Raw genomic sequence first — 26,538 nt, forward strand, 5'->3', positions numbered from 1 at the left:
ATGGCTTTAATGTGGAAGGTTTAGGTGTGGGAACTATCCAATCAAACAGAAAGACAATGAAGTAATTACTGAATATGAGGCTGTTGTCTTAGTCAGCAAATACCAAAGTGACCATACATCCATAAACACAAAGCTATCCAAAAGCATACTTCTAGGTTGTCCCTTGTGACCTAACAAAGACCTTCCTAATTTATGTGACTTTCTAGATTCTTCTCACAAAATTGTCCTATCATTACTTTGATTTATGAGAAAATTCGTTATGTCGATGTTGTTTAAATATGCATTTTAAGTAAAACTCACTTTGTTATCTTAACTGGCAAAAGACTACGAGGTAACTAGGCTAAGTTTCTCATTGCTGACTGGTTCAAATTGAAAAGACCAATCGCCACTCCCACTAGAGTCAAACTTGGAACCTTGTGGTTATCAAGCCAACAGCCTGTCCATTTGATCCCAACAACATTGGTAAGGTATCTAACAACAAATTCAAATATATATCTGAACGCAATCATTTTAGGCATGTAGTTTTGCTTGTCCTGGTTGCAGTTTATTAGAATGTTATTCTTCTACTGTTGGCTTGATACTGAGACACCAAAGACCCTCAATTCAGACAATCAAAATAGGGAGATGTTTCGACTCTAACTTAAATACCGTTCAACAATCTCCTATGGAGCCAACGCAGGATCGGGAGAGAAGTAGAGAACATTCAGGCTATCTAGTAGAATTACATCACATAAGAATAACCAGATTAATTGATTCAGAAAGAATATGGGAACATAAAAGCCCAGCAAAATCAAGAAAGGCATATGTTCTTACAGTTGATTCTTCTGTGTCTGCAAAACGATCATTGCCTGAAGCATGGAGACGACAGGAGTCACAACAAGCCAGCTACATTAATGAGTTTCAAGGAAAAGTTAACAGTGGGGATGGGTGAACTAAAGGGTTCTGCAAACTGTATATGAGTTTGGCATATTGGCAATGAAAGTGAAGATAGATCATGCTGAACAACAGCACTGTCTATTGATGAACAAATGTCTGTGCATACCTAACATATGTCTCTACTAAGGTCAAAGTATCTACAGAATTATGAAACTTTGTCTGTAAATATCTGTCTTCCGTGAGCAAAATAGGAGAGTTCTTTATATCTGCAGATCAGACATGTCATGTGCACATTCCTTAGTTTTTTTTCAATGGCATGAATTCATGCATGGTTCAATGCCTTGGTGATTAGCAGGCAAGATAGGTTGATGATCCTGTTCTGCAGAAAGGAATTGATTCCCCTTTTGTCTTAACCAAATGATATGGTGCAATAGATCTATTTAGTAAAGCTAATTCTGGGAATTTAATGTGGCAGCCAACCAGATTAGTTGGCCAAGTGGAATTTGGTTTGGTTTGTACTGAGGTTACAAATTGTTCAAAATTGACCCAAAAAATATTGGAAACCATTATGTGTATGATGGCCAAGGGCAAATTATACCATAAACTAAGGTCTACCTTCGCACTGTAGATCCAAAAATTATAATTCTAGTTAAAAGTTTCTGTACATGTGTTAACTGAAGGTACAAATATTTTGTATCAAGATTCACAATTCACAATGCAATATGAACCATGGTATAACAATTGTGGCCCAGGGAATAGGCTTATTAAGAATTTTCTTTGTCACCCAAGAGACACCATTGGGTGCAAATAACTATTACCCACTTAACCCACTTCCTAGTTCCTTCTGTGATGATTTGAAGTTAGATGAATATTAGGTTTAAATGGTATGGAAAAGAAATGTGGAAGGAAATGAGCAGCAGAACGGAACAAAGACACTAAGAAATAAACACATTTTGGTTAAAGCTGGCAACTCATTATTGAATCCATCAATAAATGGAAAAGAAACTCAATGTATAAAATTCTGAATAGCATATACTGTTACTAAGATCAAAATTCAATACAAAGATATGGATTAAAGGGAAAACTGGTACTAAGTCATGAAACTTAAAAACTGTAATTTTCATTCCCACGTCTTAACCACCAATAAAATTATAAAGCTGCAGAAAAAAATTAAAAACTAAATAAAACAACAAAATGAAGGTAGTGTTTAAGTATCCTCAATCCCAATGGATTCACTGAGACACTCCCAACCACTTAGAGAAGTTCTCGAATTCAGTGTAGTCGGAATCAGATATCATGGTCTTGTACCATGACTTACCAGCAGCCGCAATTGCAGATGCCTCCTCCTGAAATAAGAGGTGGAGAGTCAATACACATGATATTCAAACACAGTATACTAACATCTATGAGCACAGGGAAATAAAGTAGAAGCACCAAAAGATCACCTAGCAAGACTAACGCATATTCCAGTTTTTGGGTGTAGAGAAGTGTGTTCTTAAATTGTGGTTAATTAATTCCATTTTTAAAATGTAACAGAAAAGCCAAACTTGCAAATCCATATAACATGGAGAGCAAGCATTAAATCCTGATTCAGTGTTTGGGGGAGACATCAAAGAGACAAGAGCATTCTGACAACAATGCACAAATACATCAGAAGTTCAACAGCCTGCTCACCCAAAATCAAGATGCAATATTACATTTTCCATTTTATGGATGTAAAGAAAGAGTTTTTTAGTAGTAATGACTAATGAATTAGGAGTATGTTTTATTTTTAAAATGTAACAGAAAAGCCAAACTTGCAAACCCATATAACATGGAGAGCAAGCATTAAATCCTGATTCAGTGTTCGGGGGAGACATCAGAGAGGCAAGAGCATTCTGACAACAATGCACAAATACATCAGAAGTTCAACTGCCTGCTCGCCCAAAATCAAGATGCAATATTTGATGTAACAACAATGAGTACCACATTTTCCATTTTATGGGTGTATAGAAAGAGTGTTTTTTAGTAGTAATGACTAATGAATTAGGAGTATGTTTTATTTTTAAAATGTAACAGAAAAGCCAAACTTGCAAAGCCATATAACATGGAGAGCAAGCATTAAATCCTGATTCAGTGTTCGGGGGAGACATCAGAGAGACAAGAGCATTCTGACAACAATGCACAACTGCATCAGAAGCCCAACTGCCTGCTCCCCCAAAACCAAAATGCAATATTTTTTGGCAGATAAGCCCCCATTATTAACATTATACAAAGAACAACTTCAGAAACTGTGAGAATCTAGCTAACCAAAAAATAAACAATTAAATGAAGAAAGTTCATACATCTTTCCAAAACAGAGCATCTAAGTGCACTAGTTATTAGAAACCTCACTACACCATTGTACCAGACAAACAAAAACAAGGATGCACTTCACATCAAGAAGAACATAAACATAATATGCATACAACCTCAAAAGAAATACCCAATAAAGTAAAAAAGTCTTGTACACTTAAAAAACACAATATGTTCATATTCATGTAGCCGTAGTGAAGTAATGTTAAAGCTTCAGCTATCATTAAAAAGTTTAGTTCTTTAGATATATTAGAGACAGAAATTGCAATCATGATAATATAAACTAGGATATATACACAGAAGAAGTAAATGATACAATCATATATAAAATGTAAGAGAATAGAGTCAATCAGACTGAAAAAGAATATAACTCACAATGAAGTAGACACAAATAAAAACTAAAACAATAATAGTCAAAACAATGAAGTAGAACAGCTACAGCCCATACCTTGGAGATTTGATGTCTCTTCTTCGCCAGCTTCTCAGACTTGGCCTTAACTCGTTGTGCCTCAGCCAAAAGGGCCATCCTCCTAGCCGTCTTAGCATGTGGGTTGAGCTTGAGAAGCACATTCAAGTTCTTCAGAGGATTCTTCTTCAAAGTCGCTCTCTTCACCTCCTTTTTGATAGGCCTGACAACGGACTGAACCTCATCGGAGTTGATGATCCTAGCCAGGTCAGCATTCACCATCTTCGGCCTTGGCAATACATATCCCTTCTTCTTCTCTGAAGGCTTGTCAAATGAACCATAAACCTCATCCAACTTCTCGAATGCAGATTTAGTCCAGATGATGAAACGGCCAAGGTGTCCTCCGGGAGCGAGCTTGAGAAGGTTTAAACGGTCCACGTGGCAAATTTCAACGCCCGGAATGTTACGGAAAGCCTTCACGAGCTTAGCTCCCTCGGTTCCATACACAATCAGAGGACCTTTACGGGAAATATAACGGCGGTTACGCATCTTACCCTTCCCTGGCCTAATCGCGTGACTGTCCTTCGCCTTCTCAGCGTCAGGATAGGCTCCGATCTGCTTTAGAGCCTTGATAGCATTCGAGGTCTTCTCAATGCCCTCAGCAGAATCCGAAACCACGAGCGGAATCTCCGGAACGGATTCCACGCGATGTCCACGTGCAAGCACGAGGGCGGGAACTGCCGAGGCGGCAATAGCGGAAACAACCGCATACCGTTTCTGGTTAACCGGTATCTTCCGGTGCCAGCGGCGCCAGATTTTCGTCGGAGCGAACATACGTCCACCGCGGCACATATTCCCGAACGCTCCCTGCCCTGCGCGGTGCGTACCACCTCCCGGCACACGGGGGATACGGGAAACAGCACGGCCAGTCCCCCATGACTCCGCGGAGGTCTGATGGCCAGCGCGCTTCGATACAGCATACGGCTGGCGGGAATTCCTGGAGATATTGGAATGGACGAAGGTGACCACGTCAGGTCGGATCGGAGCCTTCATGACTCCCGGCAGAGGGAGGCAATCGGCGGCGGAGCCTCCGTCAGTGGCCATGTCATTCTCCAAAGCTTGGATGGTAACCAGCGGGCGCGCAGCGGCGGTGGTCATTTTCCGCGGTTCTGGAAACCGGCGTCGAGGGAGAAGGGAAGGGGAAGGAAGCTAGCAGCACTTCACTGCAGGGGTTGAGCTAGGGTTTTGATTGAAATGAGTGTTATATAGGTAGCGAAAATTAGGGCTTTGTTCAACAAATTTGGGCTCCGTGAGTTTTGAGCTTCCAGTCCTTTATTTTCTTAGTTTCAAATGAATGGGCCTTATAGAAGACCAACTAGTGCAAGCCCAAAATACTAAATGGCAGCCTAATCCGGCATATGGCAAATTATTCTATGGACTCAAATCAACTTTGCAACATCGATCCGGGTCTAAAATACACAATTTATATGCTGAATACTCACAACTTATATATTGAATCTTCACTATTTTACATATTGAATGTTTACAATTTATAATTATTGGATTGCGTGCCTGGCAAACATATGTCAACTTAGCATGTGTAATTTACAAGTTATTACACATAAACGAAGTCTACAATACCTTATGCTGCAAATAGTGGATTAGTAGTCTTACTCAGAAAAATGTATCTATAAAGAAATAAAAATATTGTGCATATTGGATTGTAAACCACCACAATACCTCTCTTAAAATTTGAATATTTGTGCTCGCATAGACAATTCAATTAGTCACAGATATGAAGTTTAGAAAGAAAGATCATGACTGAGTCTTAACAGTGACAATATACGGGCAACCTCTCAAAGTGAAAGAGGCAGAATTATCATGCTCTATATCCTCTTAAATGCTTGGAGCGTGGAGGGCCCTTGAGATTGTTATTCTGCTTTTTGGAAGAAAATTTAGGATATTTGTTGATTATCAAAGACATTAAATAACTAATTTGTGCTGATATTGGTGACATTTCTCTATCCAAATTTATTTAATTTGTTTGCATTTATCTCATTGTTCTTCCCCTCTTATCAAAACTGAAATTCTCCACGTAGGTAAATCTTAAACACCATAATATAATACGGAGTAATAATATGAGAATGTTCTTACCCCATTCACCGCATGATTCTTACATGAAAACCGTGGAAACTACTGTAGTCTCCCTATCCTCCTCTCCTGACCACACACACTGAGCTACAAGATCAGTGGCTGCGGCGTTAAAGACGCCAACTTTTTCGCTGAAGAAGATCCCAAATGGATATTCGGCTTCGATTCGCTGCCGTTTCGTCAGGGTCCATTTGGTATAGCCCCAGAACGAGAATCCAAAAGGACCTTAAGCCCAGCTGTTCAAGAAGAGACTCTCCCCAGCAAAATGGTGACAATGGCGGCGATAGGGGTAAATTAATCTTTTTTTGGGTATATGGGGCATTTCAATCTTGTTGTTTTCACCCATTAATTTCTACTTGGTTATTTCTGATTGTTGCTTTCTTATAAAAAGAAGAATATTTGTGGGATATTCATACTTGTGCATTGGATGTTTCTGGCGTAGAAGACAAATTTCAGTGAATTTTGAGTTGTTATACAGGAAAAATTAGATCTTTAGTGATCTGCTGAGAGAAGGTGTGATTCATGGTCCTTTTTGTGGCTTAGATAGTACAGAAGTCTGAAGAAAGATGTATAAAGTTTGCCCACTAAAGACGAAATCCCTAGCCCAAGTCCCCACATCCCGGTCTGACAGTATTGTGGAGAGAGAAATCACGGCGTCACATTTGCCCATTAGGATCCCCACCCCAAGGCACGTCCCCACATCCCGGTCTGACAGTATTGTGGGGAGAGAAATTACGGTGTCACATTTGCCCATTAGGATCCCCACCCCAAGGCCCCACATCTCGGTCCGACAGGATTGTGGAGAGAGAAATCACGGTGTCACAGTGATCCATTAGGAGTGCCTGTCCACAATGAACTACCCACAACTCCTCAAGAGGGTGAAACTCTCACACTGCGGCTGTCAGGGCTCGATCATGCATCATTGCCAACAATTTGTCACTTAGGAACCAATTAAGCTATCCATGCATGGGGCAGAAGATGTCTAAAGCTTTATTCAGCTACTGGAAATGGTCTGCATATGATATAGTGCAGTAATAGCTATACTTATAGTTGTGGTGTCACTAGTTCTGCAATAGCTACCTTGTAGATTTATAGTCAGCCACCTACCATCATAATATTGTTTATGTTAGTTTTCAGTTTTGAGTGGTCTAGGTTTTCAGTTTTGAATGGTATATGCCTCTTGGAGAATGATGATAGCTGTAATAGTCGAATAGAATGGCGTATTGGCATGCCATAATTATATAAGTTGGAAAGCCGAAGCTTGAATTCGTGGGCACTTGGGATGGAGTGTTTCATTTAGGGGGATTTGAAATAAGAACTGATCATGATTCATGAGCATGCAGTTATTGCTGCATTTCTGAACCAGATACCTAACGCATTTAAATGACTAAGAGCTCTTGGAAATTTCTTGTTTCATGGCAATTTGAAAATAGAGGATGCCATTGTGAAAGAACTGCAAAACAACTATTTTTGCATCATAAGCGGTTGCAGGCAGGGTAACCAATCTGATTACATTTCTTGTGTTTAATTTCATTCCACACCTCAGCGGACATGAGACGGAAAACACTAAAATACCATTTCTCCCTGTGGTTCTGCAATTTAGACACTGTTATGAACTTGCTTATGGTAATCCACTAAGATCTAGAAGTCTTATGCGTCGATTACCTAAACACTGTAAAAGTTAAAAAAAAAAACAACAACAATAGCAAGTCATTACTTTGTGTGTACTTGAACATACTTAGTTAAAGCATGGATAAAGGTTAAAAGTGTTATTTACTCAAGCTATCTCCCGTGTAGGTGATAAGCTCTCAACAGATTGGGACAAGGCGTGGGCAAGCTTCAAGAAGAGAGGGAAAAAGAACATCTTCTCGCAGTTTTCTGACAAGTATGTGACCTGGAATCCTAGGCGATCTAACTATCCACTGTCCGAGGAAATTGATCCCATTAAGAGAACAGAGAAGTCAAACCTTATGCTATGGACTAGCCCAACATTCACTCTAGTAGGAGCGATTCTCATAGTTACATTTCTTCTGGTCTATACCATTATTTTTCCACTGAAATGAAATGTCTGATGATACAATATTTCTGTAGATACAAATAAATCCCTGTTGTAAAGATCTGTCATTTGAGAGAACAGTTATATGGTAGAGAATTTGTTGAAAAATAACCTTAATTTGTCTTCAATTTGGATGCTCTCAATAAGGTATTTTAAGGTTCACGTGCTATTGGTAGCTTGTAACTGTTACTAGTGGCCATTGCTTTTCACTTTACTAAGTGTTTGCTCAGTTCATTTCATAAAGTGTTTCACTTTACTAAGTGTTTGCTATTAACCAGTCTGCTTTTTTATAAGTGTTACTTATAAACACTCGATATGTATATTCAATAACGTGACTGGATGTTAAAAGAGAGAACAAATCCAGTTATTTCCCAGATTTTTTGTTGGTTTGCCTGTCTTTTTAGGCTTGTTTCTTTACTTGTCCCAGTGAATAACTTTATCATTTTTGGACAAGTGTCTCACTGTATCAACTCATGGTTGTTGAGCATTTCTTCGCTGAATTTCTTTCCGGGGCACTGTGGCTAAATCCATTCTTTGGAAATTCTTCGTCTCATATTGCAAAGGAGGAGACAACGACGATGAAAGGTACCTACTCAACTTGTGCGCTTCTTTTCCTCTATTTTTGTGAAATCAACTGTGCACGGCTTCTTGAACCAAGAAATTCAAAGTTCATTGAAGGAAAGTGAAGAAATTACGAGAATTCTTCCCATTGAATATCAATTGGCCTTGAATTTTAAGAGCCATATAATTGGAAGTACAGAAAGTAGAATTATCACAAGCTTTCCAGTACATATTTATTTTCTTTAGCAACAGTTTTCTGTTCCCCTACTTTTGTCTTAACAGGGAGACATGGAAACACGATGGACCCTCCTTGGTTCTCTCCAAGCAAATCCTATGTTCATATTGTGGGGAACATTGCTCTCCTGCTGGATAAGGACAGCAATTCAAGTCTTGAAGGAGTCAATATGGCACGAACTTGCCTGGTAAGAATATAAGATGCAGCCATGTGCTGCACACGTTGAGTATCAATCGTGCACTGTGTTTTGTTATATAGCTTTGTGGTTCAGAAACATAATGATAACGACGCTTTGTTGGCTATAAATTCTACAAAGAAGGGCCCCGGGGAGGTGTTGATGCACAGTAGAGTAGTGCACTTCGTGCGTGTGTGTGTGTGTAATGCAAATCATTACATGAGGAACACAAAAAAGTTTTGTCCCTTGGCAAACACTGCTTCAGTTTTTGTCACGGTTTTTCCTATTTAAGTCCCCTCTTCTGCATTTGAAGCAAAAACAGGCTAACATATATACAAGTTAAGTTGGGTCTGTTTTGTTAGTTCATTAAAACGCCCGACTCAAAGAATCTTGTTTCTGGATCGATTTGAATGCACATTCCCCCATTAGTCTCTTCTCTTCAATTCTTTGCAAAACGCTGTCTGTGATCTTCTGACTGTGCAGATATCCGATCATCAGTTTCAATGGCTCCCAGTGGAGACTTTGCGAAGCCCAAGAAGACAAAGAAAGCGCGGTTTCCCCCCAAACGAGGCCAGATTAAGGCGAGGATTATTCAGCATTTCGTGAAGTTTGTATGCAAAGCAGTGTCATCAGCTGTCAAAGGCATGCAACCCCAGAAGCAGAAGAACGGGGAAAGGAAATGAACGAATGATTAGCTTCCAGATATCGCCTCGGCTTAAACACATTGCTGGTAATATGCCCTTCGAGACTATTTTCATGGCTTCCGAATTCTTGCATGACTGGAAAGCGATGATAGTGTAGAGTATAAATAATTGCAGACAGGACGATGAGCGTTATGGCATCGTCTTAGGCTGGTTTTGTTGTACTGTGCAGAATGTTTAGTTCTTTAAATGTGTAGTTCTTGTCTGATTGATCTCCATCTGGATGGTAATATTAACAAAAAATGGTTTGTAATAAGCCATTATTGTTGAAAGAAGAAACATGAGAACAACTGGTGCGGATGATTATTGATTTTTCCGTACGGTTCATGATTAGGAAAAATAAACAGGAGTACAAGTACGAACGAGACTGAATGATAAAGGTAGAATATTGCGGGTAATCACAACCAAGTTGGTCGGAAAGTTTGGTTTGGTAACTACAAAATTTTAAGCTTGACTCTCCACGAGTCACCTATTAACAACTTAAACTGATTTACCTTTTGTGATTTTTTATCTATTAATGTCACAAGGCGAGTTTTAGTTTTACCTAAAGTACATTGACGATGAATTTTTTCATAAATTAAACATAAAGGCCCTCTTTGGTAACATAGTTAGTTTATCAGTTAATTTTAGCTTTTTTTTGACTCCTATTAGTTGTTTGATTAATTAGTTTTGTACCAACTTATTGTTCCAAAATGCTAAAATTCAAAAAGCTACTCACAGTAACTTTTTCGATCAACTTTTTAAGAAAATCAATTTGCATATAATCAGCTATCATTTAACAATTAATTGATTAAGCATTTTTTATCAACTAATACTATCAACTAGTCAAACTTACAAACTCAATCAATTAACAGTTATTTACCAATCACCCAAATATAACAAATTATCTTATATCAAGAAATGACGTATACCAGAATCATTCATGCACAAGAATCATTACATGACTTTTTGTAAAGTGAACATACATTTTAAAAAGATGGGTTATGAAATGAAGATGATGCACAGATGTCTTTTTTCTTTTTCTTTTTTTTCTTTTTTTCTTTTCCTATTGATGCATGAAAATAATTCAAACAAAGCTGCACAAAAAATAATTATGCCACCTTAATATTATCCGATGTCAGGATTGATAGCATATCATTGGGCAAAAAATTGTCAATGAATACAAACTATCCATCATTTGTCATCCTCTCCCCATTTTTTTTTTTTTTTTGCTTCAAGCATATATGTCATTTCATATTTGTTTTTAACCTAAAAAGTTCTCTTAACTTTACAAAGTTACAATTAAGGGGTTGAGTGATGTTTAAGTCATTCTTATCGATGCATAGATTACTAAGGTGCCATGGAAATGTTAGATTCATATAAATATACTCAAATGGTGTTTGGTTAATATTGATGGTATCTAATACTATGTATTAAATATGTTTGGTCAAAGGTTATCTGTTATACCCAATAAATATTTTAATATAATACACTCAATAATAACAACAATAATAACAATAGTTTCAAAAGGGGTGGTCGAGTGAGTGAAACATGATTTTCACACATAATGCTCACGAGTTTAATTCTTATCAATATTCTTTCGGTAGTACGGTTGAACCACCCTTAAATGTATTCATTGGTAATTATGATACATGTTGACAAAAAATAAGAATGCATCGAGAGTACACAAAAAAATCAAATGTAATACCGTATTGTGCTAGCTTCTGTGCATCAAACAATGTGTAGTATGATGGATAGAAATGGGAAGAAAAAAAAATTAGATATTTGAAAAGTATCACGAATTTGTTCGATGTCCAACAATGATAACACATAACAGTGCCGACAAAGAAGTAAAGAGTGAGTAGGAGAGACGCATGACTTTGGTGAAATACTGTCGTTACTACGAGGATTCTTGTTAGGTGGCAGACCGTGACTGACGTCAAGCTTTGACTGCGAAAGAAGAGGGGGACAACAAGTAAACGATTGTTGGTTCGATGATGTTCTTCCTAGGGTGTTTTTTTTTTTTTTTTTTCCTATTGACTGTTAAAATGTAATATATGTCAATTAGTCTATACATATTTTCTCAACCTACCGACCCTCATTTGAGAGAATCACAGTTATGCCGCTTGACCACAATGTAACCCTCATTTGAGAGAATCACAGTTATGCCGCTTGACCACAATGTATTTGGCTGATGTTCCTCCTAAGTTTTTATAACCCTAACATTCAAAAACTAATGCACTTATCTAGTAGAACTATGGAAGTGAGACACTGAGACACTTAAACATTGCATATTTGGGGAAAAAACTGTTATCTACACAAAATTTAATATATAAATAAATTTATGCGCGTTAACATAATCTCATCACTTTTGATCTACGGTCAAAGATGCGTAAACCTTTATATGAATACAAGAAGGTGACGAAAAACAAACGTGGAAATGGTCAAATGGAGCTATTGATGGACATAAACACAAACAAATAATAAACAACCTAACATTATTAAATGCACGGCAACGAGATTCATCATCGACGCGGTTTTTATTTTATTTTTTTATGGTTTTTGTTTCACTGCTGTTGTTTTTCTTTCCCTTGTTTATAGATGGACAGGGTAATGCTAGTAATCAGAGCAATATGAGAGCAAGCACCAGTAGAAAGACCCCATTTCAAACAACAAAGAAGGGAATAATTAGGTCACTAGTTCACACTGTCTGTGGGCTTGGAGAAAAAGGGCAAACTACTCATCGAAATCCATTTATTTCGTTTTGGAGTGCAAAGATGGGGTAAAAAAAAAAAAAATATGAAGTGCCAAAATCGATAATATTTAGGTTCAGGATTCAGAAAATTACTTCAAAAAGCAACAAGAGGAGCTCATCAATTCAAATTCTTGGCTCATGCTTGGTCACCGGCTTCTTTGATTTGTAATGTTGTTTTTGAAAGGCTCGCCTCCAGTTCATTCAACTCGTCAACATCCAAATCGTCGTCGTCGTCGTCATCATCAACATCAGAAACATCTTTGGAGTCGCTGGTTCCTGGGGCTGAGGTCGAGGTACTTGGCTCGCCTTTAGAAGAATCTTTGTCAACCTGACAAGTGCATTAAATATACTCAGATTATGATTTCATGATTGCCCCAAGTCCCCCAACTAAAAAGAAAAAGGGAAAACAAAAGTGATCATCATTCTCAATCAGTAGCCTTGCGTGCACACATACCAAAACTTTACTCCAACAGTCTGAATTACACGGTCAATTGGTAGCATTCTTTTACTTACACATCTAATTGGTGAAAAGTGTGAATTTGAAATAAATGGTTTGCCTACTTAGTACTCCTTTAGAATTTTAATGTTCAACTATAGAGAATCTCCCTGGTGGATTAAGTTTTATGTACTTCTGATACTTGGAATTTGGAAAGTTGTTTGAATTCATCATTTAGGTGTGTCTTTGGCATGGTGGGAACACAACATAGTTTATGGATCAATACAAAAATATAGCAACATTAGTAACATATAAATCACCTTTTGTTCAGTATCATTCGATTCTTCCTCCCTTTCATATTTATCATAGGCTCCAATGTCATCCACAAACCAACTGGAGTCTGACATGAACAGCTCACGTCCACTGTGACAACATCAAAATGTTCCAGTTATAATATACATGCACTTGACCAAAATGACTGAGAAACATGATTCAGAACAAGTAAATACAAGGGAGGAGAAAATGGAGGGGGGATTTAAGTAAGTTATACCTCATGCGATCATTCTTGGCTCTCTCTGCCATTTGCAAGGCCAATTGAGCATCTCTCTCTTCCCTTTTCTTTTGCTTCCATTCCATAAATAGATCAGGGGTCATGGGAGTTGATTTAGTCAATTTCGAACGCTGCACGCAGCAGAAATATAATAGGAGAATCAATTAAAACAAATTATTGAACCAGGCACAATGTGGTGGAATGGAACAAAATGGATTAAAGTCAAGCTCTTAATAGTGGAATGGTAAAAGAAATAATATATTGTTGCAGCAAAATATAACCAATCACCTGATTTTCAATATCTTCCTCAACAGATACTTTGTCTGCTTCTTCTTCTAGCAGAGCCTTCATCTGTGATTTCAAAACATACCCTGGAGGAAGAGCATGCCTATAGTGGCACTCTTTACCACCATTTGGACAGACCCAAAACCAACCATATTGCTTCTTCTCCACAGCGTCCAAAAAGTGTTTACACACCTGCACACAAGGACAATAAATGAGGATTTCTCCATAATATTCCTGAACTAGTTTACATGAAATCCACTCATTTCTTTCATGTTATAGCTAGCTTTAGTCTATGGATGATAGTCAGAAAGATCCTACATACAACTCACAGTCAAACTGTAATCAAATGACGACAAGTCAAAGTGAAAATCCATGTAGGTGGAGAAAAAAAAAGACCAAATGACCATCTAATAGAATCCAAAACCAACATAATAGCACAGCAATGAATAATTTTCTCTACATAACAAATACAATAATGATCCGTTCTCACTTGTGGTAATTGTAATTTTTTTTTTTAACAATTTCAATTGTATGCTAGATAAATTATGTTAGGAAAACATCATTTAACACCTCAAATGTGTTGTATCCATTTGAAGTGAAAAATACTACTAAAAAGTGTTAAAGTCAGACACTCATTGACTTGTATTCTTCAAATACCCTCCTCCTACAAGCCAATTGGTCTCTCCATCTCAGCACCTTGCAGGTCATCCAGTGAGCTTTAGCCCCAAACCATGTCAGCAGCTGCAAGACAACCCATGACTGTCTAACTATGTTGGCAGCCCCAAGCCACACCACAAAACTTCAGCAACAAGCCATGCCTCTCTCCCTCTCACCCCTCACTCTCTGGCCCCCTCTGCCCTACTAGGGAAGTTTGGCTTAGTTAGATAAAGATGTTGAAGAATGAAGGAATGATGACTGCAAGTTCTTTTACAGCCCCTACTCTCCCTCCTATCCCCTAGTCTCAGACCCCCTTCCCCCTATTGGAGAAATTTGGCTTAGATAAAGATGTTGAAGAATGATGGCTGCAAGTTCTTTTGCAGCTCCTTTCAGAAGATTCCTCAAGAACCAAATACCTTTATTTAAGAGTTTACTATAGAGGTGTCTCTAGCTTGCCACCTCAATTGAGATTTCAGAATCTCAGGGATAGAAAGAACAGGTGGACAATTTAGCCTTTATTAGTTTTACATGTGTTTTCCTTTTAAGTGAGCAATGTAAACTAATTACTGGGAAGAGTTTTACACACAAAATGTTTATCACATTCCGCTTCCCTATGTTTTTTATACAGAAAATGAATAGTCCATAAAAGAATAAAAGAGTAACTGCGAAAATAAAATGCTTACTATATCAGTTGGTTTGTTCTTGTTATATTCCTCACTTTTTGATTGCACAACCTTCTCCAAAGTCTCCTGATCCCAATCTTCCATTGTTTCTATTTTCGTTGTAAAATGGAAGCGGCAAATGAAGAACAATGAAAATTAACAGAGTGAAGATCAAACGAAATATGCAAACAAATACTCATATTTAGAATGTAAGTTAATCACCTTGATCACGCTTATCACTATAAATGTCAATCTTCTCTCCTTTTCTCTGGACGTTCAAATCGTGTGAGAATTTACACTTAAAACCCTTTGCACATTGCCCCACCTTGAAGAACTCACATAATATTGATTTTGGATCCACACCTGACCATAACATTACAAAACTCCTCAAAATATACCACAAGTTAAGCAGCTAAATAAAAACCATATCCCACTCACAACAGCAATAAAGCTTTTAAACCTTGATAGGCAACAAAGCAGAGCACCCCATTCAAAAATTAAGGATAGTCCCCAAGAAATCGTGAGTTCAGGAAAAAGACTTGCAAAACACCAAAATTTGCACTTGTTTTTATCTTCAACAGGCAATCAGTCAAAATTAACAAATCCCAGTATGTGATTGAACAGAATATAGTTCATAATTCCAATAGGTGACTTGCCTTGAGCATTTATTCATTATTGCATACCAGATTCTATAACCTTTAATCTAAACAAATGCAAAGCACACATGTTATCAACTTTCCACAACTTCAACTACAATTACACTCTGGAAGGAGAATTTCAATAGCAGAAACAAATGCAAGTAGAACTAGTATATCAACCCACAAGACTGTGAGAAAAGCATTTAAGCAAGGACAGATAATGCAGAAACAAAGAGATCATTTACCAACTGGAACCTTGGGCTGACTAACAGCAACCTTAAACAAGTCATTGAGCTCCTTCTCTTTAGCCTTTTCTTCTTCTTTCTTTTTCTGCTCAAAATTTAAAAATTGCACAAATAAACAAGCTCGTCAGCAGCTCAATCATTAATCGCGAACCAAGATGTACACAAATACAAGTTACAAATCTGAACTTCAAAGCTTCATATCCATATATAGACCTTGGCATCGAGTTTTTTGGGGTCAGGTTTAGGCTGGACGTTCTGTTTAAGGGATTGCACGTATTTCTGAACGTTTTTGGACTTGTTTTTGTTCTTCAGACCGAAGGTCTTGTCTTCGACTACCTTCTGCTTCTTCGCCAATTCGGCTTTCGATGGCTGCTGCTTCGGAGGCATCTCTGATTATCATGCAACTCTATCTCCGACGCAACTTCAATTCAATCTCTTCGGAGCTCTTATTCCCAATCGCAAATTCACCGGACTATAGCTTATCCGACACCGATGTGCGGCCGGCGGCGGAAGAGGATAACCTCTGTGATGCGCCTGGGATCAAAAAGAAGATGGTTTCCAGAAGGTGCGTCGAGAGTGAAATTACAGTGTACGCCCTTCTCAAATCCCAGTAGGAAAATAAGTTCGTTGAGGATTAGAATTGGGCTCTTCTTCACGTAAGCCCAAAAATTGCACCTAATCTGGGCCTTAAGGTTTAAAGTTTTTTTTTTTTTGAAAAAAGTTTAAAGTTAATTACCCAATATGATACGTGAAATTGGGCCAACGACCCCTAAAGGCTAAAACACTATTATGGACTAAGAAAATTAATATGGCAAATTATACCTTGGACCAATGTCTACTTTGCCAATCATTATTGCATGGACCATGGTCCACACAGTTGCGTGGATCAAAAATAAAAAGTACATTATTTTTGTACTGAAGATACATTATTTATGTACCGTAGGTACATTATTTTAGGTTACATTATTTTTATAATGAAGGTACATTATTTGATATATACTATCAAATAATGTACCTACAGTACAAAAATAATGTACCTTTAGTACAAAAATAATGTATTTTTTATTTTTGGTCCACACAGCTGTGTGGACCATGGTCCATGCAATAATTTGCCCTACTCTGCATTGTAGATCCTAATTCAAAAATAACTTTCAGATTCTGTATTTGTAGTTGACACATTTTGTGCTTGTAGTTGACAGTTTCTGTACCTGTAGCTATCATATTATGTGTCAGCAATTATAAGTTATTTGTTTACATGTACATAAAATCATAAATTGTTAACTGTAAGTACAGAATGTGTTAACTGAATGTACATAATTTTTGTTTATGTCTTACAATGCGATATGAATCTTGGTCCATGTAATAACAATTGAATTAATATCTCACCAAGCACTATGATCTTAATTTTAACTCAAAAACTTATCCCAAAACTCCTATTTTTGTGTTTGTGATTTCTTAATTCCCTCATGCTTTTGTTTTAGTGGTCAAAGCATGTAAAAGCATTAAATCTTGTTCATAATAAAGAAGTTCCAAGTCCTTTTGTTTGCTACAAAGTCCAAAACATAAATTAATCAACCTAGTACCATGTTGACATTTTATAATGAAAGGATGTCATCATCACAAACCCTTGCTACATGTGGACAAAACTCCACCTAACACAAAATGTGTTTAAAAAATTAATTTATGTGGGGAAAACCAGTCTCCATTTGTAAATACTGTGGAGAAAAATAAAGTTGTTGAACAAGAGTTACATAAGTTTAGAAAAAATAGCATTCACTATATTAACAAAAATAAATTGTCGAATTAGTAAAGCATGATTCTCGTATCATAGAGTTACGAGTAAAATTATTGTCAACACCATTTTTGTTAAGCCTATTGTGTAGGGACTTCATAATGTGATTTACTTTTTATGTGAAATTTATGAGCTATTATACATTACTTATATTTATCTAGAGTAATCATTCAAGTAGCACATGCATTACCTTTCTTGTAAATTGCTTTCTGGGACTAGCATAGTAGTTGATCAGTCGATCTCAAGCAACGGTGGGTGCGACAGAGTGGGTTGTTGAACCCGCCTCAAACATTATTGAAGTTGAGCGTGGGTTGAATTCCTTATGACACAATACAGCAAAAGGACTGATTGAAAAATTACTCATGCAATCCAGATTTACACTTTCTAATGACACTTGGAGATGAGAACTAGAGGCTATAATTAATCTGACATAAGTTGAGAAGACTATGCATTATTAAAAAAAATAAAATAAATAAAAATCTTTCTTGTGAATTGCCTCCATTTTAGGTTGTATTTAAAATAATATTTGGCTTCGCACGTGTAAGTACTATGTTATAGCAGTATGCATGCTGCAGGCTGCAACCTTCCAAAACACAGAGAGAGAAAATACTATACACTTGCTAACCTCGTAACATAGGATTAGAGAACAAAATAAATTTTATTAGTAATTAAAAAGGACTATAACAATGTTATGAAGTGACATTAATTAATTTTTAATGCTTATTACCTCGATTTATCAAATCTTTGTTATTGTCTTTTCATTTTACATGTTTCACCTTTGACCAAGTTATATTATAAGTTAAAACTTTAAAGTTAAGTGTTGATCGTCGTTATTAATTTATACACTCTAAGCTTTTTTTTTGTGTGTATTTAATTTACTCGAACTTACAAATTTACACTTGATTAGACACATTACTTTTTTTTTTTTATAAAGTTCGAGTTTGATTTGGTTGATTCTAATTGACTTGTTTGAATTTGAAACTAAATTTTTAAATTCAATCGATTTTGAACTTAAGTCTACTTAGATTCGAATTTAGCTGGACTCATTTGCACCCCTAGTACTTATCAAGACTTATTAAAGTGAAAATGTATAATATTATACTACCTATAACTTAATTTTATATTTTAGATAATATATTTGGTTATTTCTTCATTAAACTCCAAAATGTTTGTTAAATAATTATTGGCATTTGAGATAAAAATGTTAACTTTCCTATTTATGAAAATGATCCACTTTAATTTTTGACAATTATGAGGGTTTCTCCATATGATAAAAGAGTGTTAGCAATACTCATTTTCAGATGATTATGTTTAAGAGACTATAATTGGATATTACTATTTTTTTAAAGGGAAATGCTTTATCTGTTCATAAATTGTTACATCATAATGAAAGCCTTGTATTTATTGGTATATATGAATTGGCTAACTCCACTTATTATTAATCAAATACTAAAAAATTCAAACAGATAATGACATGTTATACAAAAATAATAATTACGATGGGTCTATGTTTACTTCAAATAAAAAAAAATTAAAAAGCAACAAAAGTTATACAAATAGACAAATTATATTGCGGATAATGGTCCACGTTGTAATACATATCACTTTCATTTTCAGTATATTAAAAATGAATAGATATACATTATATTGCAATATGGACCATGATACATAGTATATATATACGAATAGTGGTCACATCATCTAATGGTATATACAATTATTTATAAGGATAAGTGTAATACCATTAAAGGGAATCCATAAATCGTAGGTCAAACGTCATATTCTCTACATTCAATATTATTCAATCTACACATCCCTCTCGGATTCAACAAAAGATAACTTCGTAAATAGTTTGGAGTTTTTACCCTTTTAAATTAGGAATAATTAGGGTCTATATTTGTTAACATAGTGTATGATTATGTTAGCAAGCAAAAGATTAACACGTAAATTATTGTAGTACTGTGTTTAATGATTTAAGGAGTGCAATTGAGGTTGTGAACAAACATTAATTATTACGAAGAATTGTTTAGATGAAATGATTTTCAATTCCCCAATTTGCTCTCATCCAAACACGCTGTAAAGACAGGGGCCAGCGATGTGTGAACAGTGGCGGTCACACGTGGCGCGCAGAGAAGGCCTCGGACCGGGGGGCATATGTGTGCTTTGCAACTCTACGTGAAGTCTGAAGCCATCTGCGGCATTATTATTTTGTTTCTATTTTAAATTCTATCATTGCTGTGTTGTCACTGGTCACCTCCGTTATAATGACTCCAGTCATCTACAGTGAAAGTTAAAAGAAATAAGAGCTGTCATAATGGACATCTCAACTGATCACAAGGTTAAAGTTTGAGAGGAAAAATCAGTAATTGAGTCTCTCTAGCGACAATGTGAGGACAACTTCTCATTGAGTTACCGCAACCTCTCAGTTGAGTTACCATGAAAGACCAGTGATCGAGTTTCACCAGCGGCAGTGTGGAGCAATTTCTCAGTTGAGTTATCGTAATCTCTCAGTTGAGTTACCATGAAAGGCCAGTGATCGAATTTCACCAACGACAATGAGAGCAACTCACAACTTGGAATTGAGAATTCAACAGCCAAAATTTCAGAGTGGCCGTCAACAGGCTGGCGCGTGGTTCATATATTGGTTCAAGGTGTTTTTGGCAACTAAAGAAGGCGTTTATAACTAACAACGATGTAGAATCAATTAAGATAAATTATACTTTTAGTTTCTCAATTGTTGTGGAGTTATAAATTTATTAATTAAGTCTTTATATTTCAATTTATACAAATATAGTCATTTAATTATTAAATAGATTGTTAATTCAGTATATTAACTAGTTGATACATAAAACTTTATACACAAACAAACTTAGTACACAGTTAAATGTTAAATGTTAAATGGATACACTTCTAAGAATTAAAAAAGAGTAACTAATAAAATTATAATTTAAAACGAATTTAGAGATAAAATGTGTAATTTCCCCTCTAAAGTATGAATATGAGTACTTGTTTGGCAATTTGCATGTGTTTTTGATAGGGAGAATGAGGGTGGGGAACGATGCCTTATTGTTAGGTCATGTCACATTATTTTTTCACATTTCTCTTTTGTAGTTTTCTTCATTTATGGAAACTCAAATACTATAAACTTTTATGTAGATTCAAATAATATACACTTTGTATATATTACTTTGTATATTTTGGGTGTGTAAATCTTTGAGACATGTGTAGTGTCTTTAACTGCATATGGTCCAAACTGGTACTAATTAACAGTGATGTTTAAGTTTATTGTGTTGAACATTTTTATGTTGTTGTTAATAAGTAAAACTTATGAAACTATTTTAGATTGATTGGTCAATTGATTTTTGACTTGAGAGTTGAAAGAGTCATATTGGTTGAAAGATTTAAAGTTTCATATGTTAACCCAGATGGGGGAATGCATACTTTTATATGGATATTTATTTTGCTCAGTTTGTTTGATTAAAACATATTCAGATTGTTACTTATTTTATTTTATTTTCATATATTAAACAAAATGATCTATACACTCCATATATGAGAGTGATTAATTAAAGTAACTACAATGTTGACATTTCTTCTTCTTCAAAAAAAAAAAGAATGTTGACATCAATATTGATTTTTTTTTTTTTTTTGAAAACACATCAATATTGAATTGGTTGAATTGTTTTAAATGTAATTTGTCTTGTAAAGATATTGGGTGGAGGGGGTAGGGCGCTCAAATTGCACAAATCTTGGTAGGGACGTGTGATATCAATAACATTTAACTACAAGGGCTGCTAGCCAAGTACAAGGACTAAAACTAAAGGTTAAGGTCATGCGATATGACATGGACATACGCTAATATATCAAGAATTCAAGTCAATGATAAATGTCAATAACGCATCCACAGAGCCTCGAAGGCCAAGATGACTTGAGAGAGTGAACTAACGCTACGTGCTACTGTAAATGAAGGAGATTAATCGTGGGATTGTAATTTTTGTGTTGCCTTAAGAACGTTTTGAGTTGTCTGATGATAATCTTTATTTTTATATTTTACACATTATTTGATAAAATAATATAATAATAATTTCAACACCAAGTGTTTTGCCGCTTAAGGATCGACCTCATCTAACTATCGTCGTCATTGTTTGAGGCTCATGACTTTTATCATTGACTTGAATTTTTGATAAATTGACATTTGTCCTATCTCAATTAAGGCATACTTTAATTGTTATTTAATTTAATATATAGACTAATGCTACCTACCACTCTAATCTTTTTCTCCTTACCGGGTATTTCCTAATTGCTCAAGTAATTTTATTTTTTATTTTTAACTAATAGTAGAGTCATTCAATTTATAGACAACCAATGATTATTAGACACATCATAAGAGGAAATATTATGGATAAAATTTGAGGAGTAAATTGCATTTTTCATTATATATATATATATATATATATATATATATATATATATATATGTTGAAGTTTATTTAAAAAAAAGAGAGAAAGATATTGGCTCTAACCGTTCACGGCTCGCTCTGTAACAGACTTGCAATAAACTCCGCCTCTTTCTCGTTTCTTTGGTGTCTCCTCCTGCAGCACATATACGTACAGACACAATACTTGCCAAAACTAAGCACGCACAAAACGTTTCTTTTTATTATTATAATATCTCTCCATTTCGGTCTCTTTCACACTTTCTTCCCCTCTCTACCGTACAATGCTAAGCTTCACAGCTACAGACACTTGAGAGCCGGCCTCTTCTCCCCCCCTAAGCAAATGCCGTAATCCCCTAACCTCTCTCTCTCTCTCTATCTCTCTCTCTATATATATATGTACGTATACATTTATACCCGCCCGTATACTCCTGTATACGTACATTCGTTTCTTCTTCTTCACCACTTCTCGCTCCTCTCTTTCCCTCTCTCTATAGATTGTTCGTTGGAGTTGGTTCTGTAGTTGTATTCTCTCGTTTGAGCTGCGGTTTCGCTACAGAGAGGCGATGTTTGACCTCAATCTCAGCGCGGTGGAGGCGATCGGCGATCGAGGTGTGGTGGCGGCGTCGGAGAAGGTTCTGGAGCTATCGGGGACCTCGAATTCCTCGGTTGTGAATGCGGAGACCTCCAGCACCGCCGGCGACGACGAGTACTCCTGCTCGGATGGATACGCGTTTGAGATACTGAGGAGGGAGGAGGATGGGAAGGAGTACGGGGAGAGTGAGAATCGAGGTGGTTTTGAGACGAAGGAGCTGTTTCCGTTGAGCGGGGGAGAGGCGGTGTTGTTCAACCAGCAGCAGCAGCAACAGTGGTTGGATCTCTCGGCCAATTATGGCATTGTGGCGGATCCGAGGATTATGATTTTGCCGCCTCAGAGGCCGCAGGTGAAGAAGAGTAGAAGAGGACCGAGGTCCCGCAGCTCTCAGTACCGTGGAGTCACATTCTATCGAAGGACGGGGAGATGGGAATCTCACATTTGGTAAGTTCACACTATTATGTGATAGACGATATCTATTTTTCGGATATGTTCTTCGATGCTTTTGTCAAATTTGCACAATATAATTAGACATAATCTGTGGATAATGCATGGGGAATGCTTAGCTAACACCAACTAATCGCTGTTGGAAATCGATTTTATCTACTTGCTATACTTGGGTTCATATTTATGCCTCAATGGGAGTAATAACCGTATTGAGAGTTTAGAGGAGTCTCAAACAGTTGTTTGCAATACTGAACAATCTCTGATTAACATAATTCATCACCGATGTCCATAAGACATTTGTTTAAATATTGATGATCAGGTAATATCACTGGATAATTTTGGTCAAAGCTATATGCAGTAAGAAACATAGTAGATGATTTATCTCATTCCCGATCACAAATTGTTCGATTCTAATGTCAATTCTGATGGCTTTGTTTTTGTTTACAGGGACTGTGGGAAACAAGTTTACTTGGGTAAGCGAATGTTTTTAGTAGATGTTATATTGATATATTGAAACATTACTGATACATTTTTGATGATCTATTCTTACTTTGGAATCTAAATGTGTTCATAGGAGGATTTGATACTGCCCATGCTGCTGCTAGGTAATGAATATCTTAAGCTGGGTTCTTCTTTATACTGGTCTTGTGGTTCAAATTTGCTGAGTTTATAGTAATGGATGGATGGAATTAACTTGAAGAACCTCTATTAATATCAGGGCATATGATCGTGCTGCAATTAAGTTTCGTGGACTAGATGCTGATATTAATTTTAATGTCAGCGATTATGAAGAAGATCTCCAGCAGGTTGGGTAGTATTATTAGTATTCATGGTGGTTCTGATATCCCATCACATCATCATTGTAAATTTTTTGAATACTATGCAGATGAAGAACTTCACGAAGGAAGAGTTTGTGCACATTCTCCGTCGTCAGAGCACTGGGTTTTCTAGAGGGAGTTCAAAGTATAGGGGAGTTACCCTACACAAATGTGGACGATGGGAAGCTCGAATGGGGCAATTCCTTGGCAAGAAGTAAGATTCTATTACCTTCATTGTTGGTTAAAATGGATATCCTTTTACATTATCATGATATAGCATTGTTAATAAACTGAGGAGTACATGTTCTTATCGGTTAGCATATAACATTTGGATGCAGGTATATCTACCTTGGACTGTTTGACAGTGAGATAGAAGCTGCAAGGTCCTATTATCATAAGTTCACTGTTTGCTCCTATATGTTATATAATCCAGCCTCTCAACATAACATTTCTAGAACTTAGTTGACTTGGAATTTTGTTTTGCTTTTGATCAGGGCATATGATAAGGCCGCCATAAAATTAAATGGGAGGGAAGCTGTGACAAATTTTGAACTAAGCGCATATGAACAAGAGTTGACTTCTGAAGTTGATACTGGAGGTAAAGGTTCTTTACAACATCTATCATTGATAATCCTTGGTGAACATGTCCATTAATAGGACCCTGGCATTTCATGCAGGTGGCAGCCAAGATTTGGATTTGCATTTGGGCATTGCTCCTACTAGTTTTGTAGATGGCATGGGAACCCTCCAGTTGCAAAGTGGTTTAGCCAGTCCAAAGCAGTGGGGAGTGGGGGTAAGTTGAAGGGCTTCGATTTAAAACTTTATCTCATTCTATGCAACTCTTTTCATATTTCTGATTTTTCCCTCCCATCTTAATTTTTTAATTGGTTTGTATTAGATAGTGCATTGAAACACTAAATTCTTCTGTGTTGTAACCGGTTTAAATTGTCCTCCTTCGTATGCAGGCCTCTGCTTCAAATACAGTGGAATCTGAACTACTACCACATGGCTATGAATTGCTTTCTGAGCATCCTCCTATCTGCAATGGAGTAAATACTCAATTCTTTCCCATTTACAAGGTATCCCACTATCCCCTTGTCTAGCATGGTTTGAAGCATACTACAAGATTTCTATACATTTGACTGTCATTATTTTTACTCTCTAGACAATTCATTCTTCTCTTGCTGCTCCTGATAATGTTCTAGGCCTACACTATTTTGAAATCTACACTGTCGTTGCTAGAGTTTAAAGGAGTTAGTAACACCTGAACTCTGCAAAAATCATTTGAATGTATACATATTGAACCAATTGTTTAGTGAGTTATTACCTTTCACCCGTGTGAAAATCATACTGGTCCAAATGAACTCTGTCTTATGGGCAAATATATCTATGACAGCTATTGTTACTTGTGATTTATGGATATTAAGTCACTTGAAAGAAAATTTGGTCTTCCAGTCACCAATGGTCAATTTGCCACTTAATGCAGGGAACAGCAATAGGGAAGGGCATGGAAATTGATTCCTCACCAAACTGGGCTCAAGCTTATGGTGGGACTCCTCCAGCAACACTCTTCTCTACTGCAGCATCATCAGGATTCGCTAACACAACCTTTACTTCTTCCTCGGCTGCTGCCCGGCTACCTCATTTCTCTGGTGGAATGTTACCCTACCACCATTCTTCACCTCCTATTCAAACTATGAACAGCACTGCTCACTTTTGCTGCCGGAGCTGAAGTCAACAGGTAGTCGGTTACTGCCGTCAATTCTTTCCTCCCTTAGTACTCTGAAATTAGGTAAGAGCAAAATGAACAATTGCTACGCACAAACAGGGTTTTGGTTTCTAACTACGCATACAAGGCCATGTGCTGCTCATTTCTGTTTTGAGTGATTTGTAAGACTGCATACAATTACAATAGCTTTAATAGTGTTAAAGCTCAAGGTTTTAGACTACATCAGAATGTATGATAGGGTGCCACTGCCCACTGGTGCTCAAATTCATCTTTGCCTGCACTTAACTCCGAAATGTTAATTCTGTGGCTTTTTCCCCTTTAATATGGAAGTATGAGAAACTGTCCAATTTTATTCTTGAAGTGCCTTGTTAACACCTGCCTATTCTTCCATAACTTCATTGCCGTATTTTATTTTATCTAACTTTTTTATTCTTTGGACTAAAGCCCTCCACGTCGCCCCCTACTTTGGAAATGGTTAATTATACTTTTTGTATTTTCCGATGGTAGTGCCACATGTGAACAGTAGCATTTCTGTGCACAGGGATTTCCTAAATCGAAAGTACCATCCGGAATCCTCGGCGTTACTTTAGGATTCAGGCACCCGCAGAAACATAGTAGAAAAGGAGGTTTATCCGTATACTGTTAAAAGCCTCCTGCCTCTTTTGTACTCCTTTGCCCCCACTCTTATTTGACCCTTTGCCAACCTGAAACAGCAATTTGATGAAAACCATACAATTAAAAATTCATTACATTCCAATTTTATCACTTTATTCAAAACAAAAAGAACTTTACTACATGGGATTCCCCAATGTATTTTCGTCAAGTAGATTCAAAATAAAACTCACCTTGGTAGTAAATCAAATGGGTTAATTGTGCCGTTGGCTTGATAATCACAATATTAAAAGCATTCTGTTATTAATTTAAATCAATTAACTATAAATAATCTAAATTTTTGCCGTTGGCTTGATAATCACAATATTAAAAGCATTCTGTTATTAATTTAAACCAATTAACTATAAA

General features: G+C 36.6%; 5 protein-coding genes and 1 non-coding gene across 6 annotated transcripts; 3 read left to right on the forward strand and 3 right to left on the reverse strand.

Annotated features, from left to right (window-relative positions):
- Window positions 1–1,862: 1,862 nt before the first annotated feature.
- On the reverse strand, window positions 1,863–4,856 carry LOC115997062 (60S ribosomal protein L4-1-like). Its single transcript, XM_031236523.1, has 2 exons — window positions 3,659–4,856; window positions 1,863–2,222 (listed from the first exon to the last, which is right to left on the reverse strand). Exons 1-2 carry the CDS (start codon window positions 4,772–4,774, stop codon window positions 2,109–2,111), a joined length of 1,230 nt encoding a protein of 409 aa, XP_031092383.1. The 5' UTR covers window positions 4,775–4,856; the 3' UTR covers window positions 1,863–2,108.
- On the reverse strand, window positions 2,402–2,513 carry LOC115997692. The gene has a single exon (XR_004093787.1). It is a non-coding gene; the product is annotated as a small nucleolar RNA snoR98 (small nucleolar RNA).
- A 930-nt stretch (window positions 4,857–5,786) lies between the features above and the next one.
- LOC115995642 lies at window positions 5,787–7,985 on the forward strand. The gene is made up of 2 exons (XM_031234742.1): window positions 5,787–6,056; window positions 7,565–7,985. The coding sequence occupies exons 1-2, from the start codon at window positions 5,915–5,917 to the stop codon at window positions 7,828–7,830; spliced, it is 408 nt and encodes a 135-aa protein (XP_031090602.1). The 5' UTR covers window positions 5,787–5,914; the 3' UTR covers window positions 7,831–7,985.
- A 126-nt stretch (window positions 7,986–8,111) lies between these two features.
- On the forward strand, window positions 8,112–9,774 carry LOC115995643. The gene is made up of 3 exons (XM_031234743.1): window positions 8,112–8,408; window positions 8,667–8,806; window positions 9,278–9,774. Exons 1-3 carry the CDS (start codon window positions 8,297–8,299, stop codon window positions 9,398–9,400), a joined length of 375 nt encoding a protein of 124 aa, XP_031090603.1. The 5' UTR covers window positions 8,112–8,296; the 3' UTR covers window positions 9,401–9,774.
- Window positions 9,775–12,137: 2,363 nt separating this feature from the next.
- On the reverse strand, window positions 12,138–16,284 carry LOC115997513 (zinc finger CCCH domain-containing protein 11). The gene is made up of 8 exons (XM_031237080.1): window positions 15,916–16,284; window positions 15,703–15,787; window positions 15,042–15,182; window positions 14,841–14,929; window positions 13,504–13,692; window positions 13,216–13,346; window positions 12,986–13,088; window positions 12,138–12,557 (listed from the first exon to the last, which is right to left on the reverse strand). Exons 1-8 carry the CDS (start codon window positions 16,087–16,089, stop codon window positions 12,366–12,368), a joined length of 1,104 nt encoding a protein of 367 aa, XP_031092940.1. The 5' UTR covers window positions 16,090–16,284; the 3' UTR covers window positions 12,138–12,365.
- Window positions 16,285–22,169: 5,885 nt separating this feature from the next.
- Window positions 22,170–25,878, forward strand: LOC115996223 (APETALA2-like protein 1). Its single transcript, XM_031235373.1, has 10 exons — window positions 22,170–22,968; window positions 23,419–23,444; window positions 23,546–23,576; window positions 23,690–23,777; window positions 23,858–24,003; window positions 24,128–24,172; window positions 24,284–24,387; window positions 24,467–24,582; window positions 24,755–24,868; window positions 25,276–25,878. Exons 1-10 carry the CDS (start codon window positions 22,496–22,498, stop codon window positions 25,519–25,521), a joined length of 1,389 nt encoding a protein of 462 aa, XP_031091233.1. The 5' UTR covers window positions 22,170–22,495; the 3' UTR covers window positions 25,522–25,878.
- Window positions 25,879–26,538: the final 660 nt, after the last annotated feature.

The sequence above is a fragment of the Ipomoea triloba genome, chromosome 11 (genome assembly GCF_003576645.1).
Source record: "Ipomoea triloba cultivar NCNSP0323 chromosome 11, ASM357664v1".
Taxonomy (NCBI): Eukaryota; Viridiplantae; Streptophyta; class Magnoliopsida; order Solanales; family Convolvulaceae; genus Ipomoea; species Ipomoea triloba.

Bases quoted from the DNA above. Each gene is read 5' to 3' on its own strand.
- LOC115997062 (XM_031236523.1), bottom strand. From the start codon at position 4,774: ATGACCACCGCCGCTGCGCGCCCGCTGGTTACCATCCAAGCTTTGGAG. The intron at 2,223-3,658 runs GTATGGGCTGTA...CTCTTATTTCAG, and splicing joins AGAGACATCAAATCTCCAAG to GAGGAGGCATCTGCAATTGC.
- LOC115995642 (XM_031234742.1), top strand. From the start codon at position 5,915: ATGGATATTCGGCTTCGATTCGCTGCCGTTTCGTCAGGGTCCATTTGG. The intron at 6,057-7,564 runs GTAAATTAATCT...TCTCCCGTGTAG, and splicing joins TGACAATGGCGGCGATAGGG to GTGATAAGCTCTCAACAGAT.
- LOC115995643 (XM_031234743.1), top strand. From the start codon at position 8,297: ATGGTTGTTGAGCATTTCTTCGCTGAATTTCTTTCCGGGGCACTGTGG. The intron at 8,409-8,666 runs GTACCTACTCAA...TTGTCTTAACAG, and splicing joins GGAGACAACGACGATGAAAG to GGAGACATGGAAACACGATG. The intron at 8,807-9,277 runs GTAAGAATATAA...CTGACTGTGCAG, and splicing joins ATATGGCACGAACTTGCCTG to ATATCCGATCATCAGTTTCA.
- LOC115997513 (XM_031237080.1), bottom strand. From the start codon at position 16,089: ATGCCTCCGAAGCAGCAGCCATCGAAAGCCGAATTGGCGAAGAAGCAG. The intron at 15,788-15,915 runs GTCTATATATGG...AATTTTGAGCAG, and splicing joins CCAAAAAACTCGATGCCAAG to AAAAAGAAAGAAGAAGAAAA. The intron at 12,558-12,985 runs GTGATTTATATG...TGCACTTGTCAG, and splicing joins CGAATGATACTGAACAAAAG to GTTGACAAAGATTCTTCTAA.
- LOC115996223 (XM_031235373.1), top strand. From the start codon at position 22,496: ATGTTTGACCTCAATCTCAGCGCGGTGGAGGCGATCGGCGATCGAGGT. The intron at 22,969-23,418 runs GTAAGTTCACAC...TTTTGTTTACAG, and splicing joins AGATGGGAATCTCACATTTG to GGACTGTGGGAAACAAGTTT. The intron at 23,445-23,545 runs GTAAGCGAATGT...ATGTGTTCATAG, and splicing joins TGGGAAACAAGTTTACTTGG to GAGGATTTGATACTGCCCAT.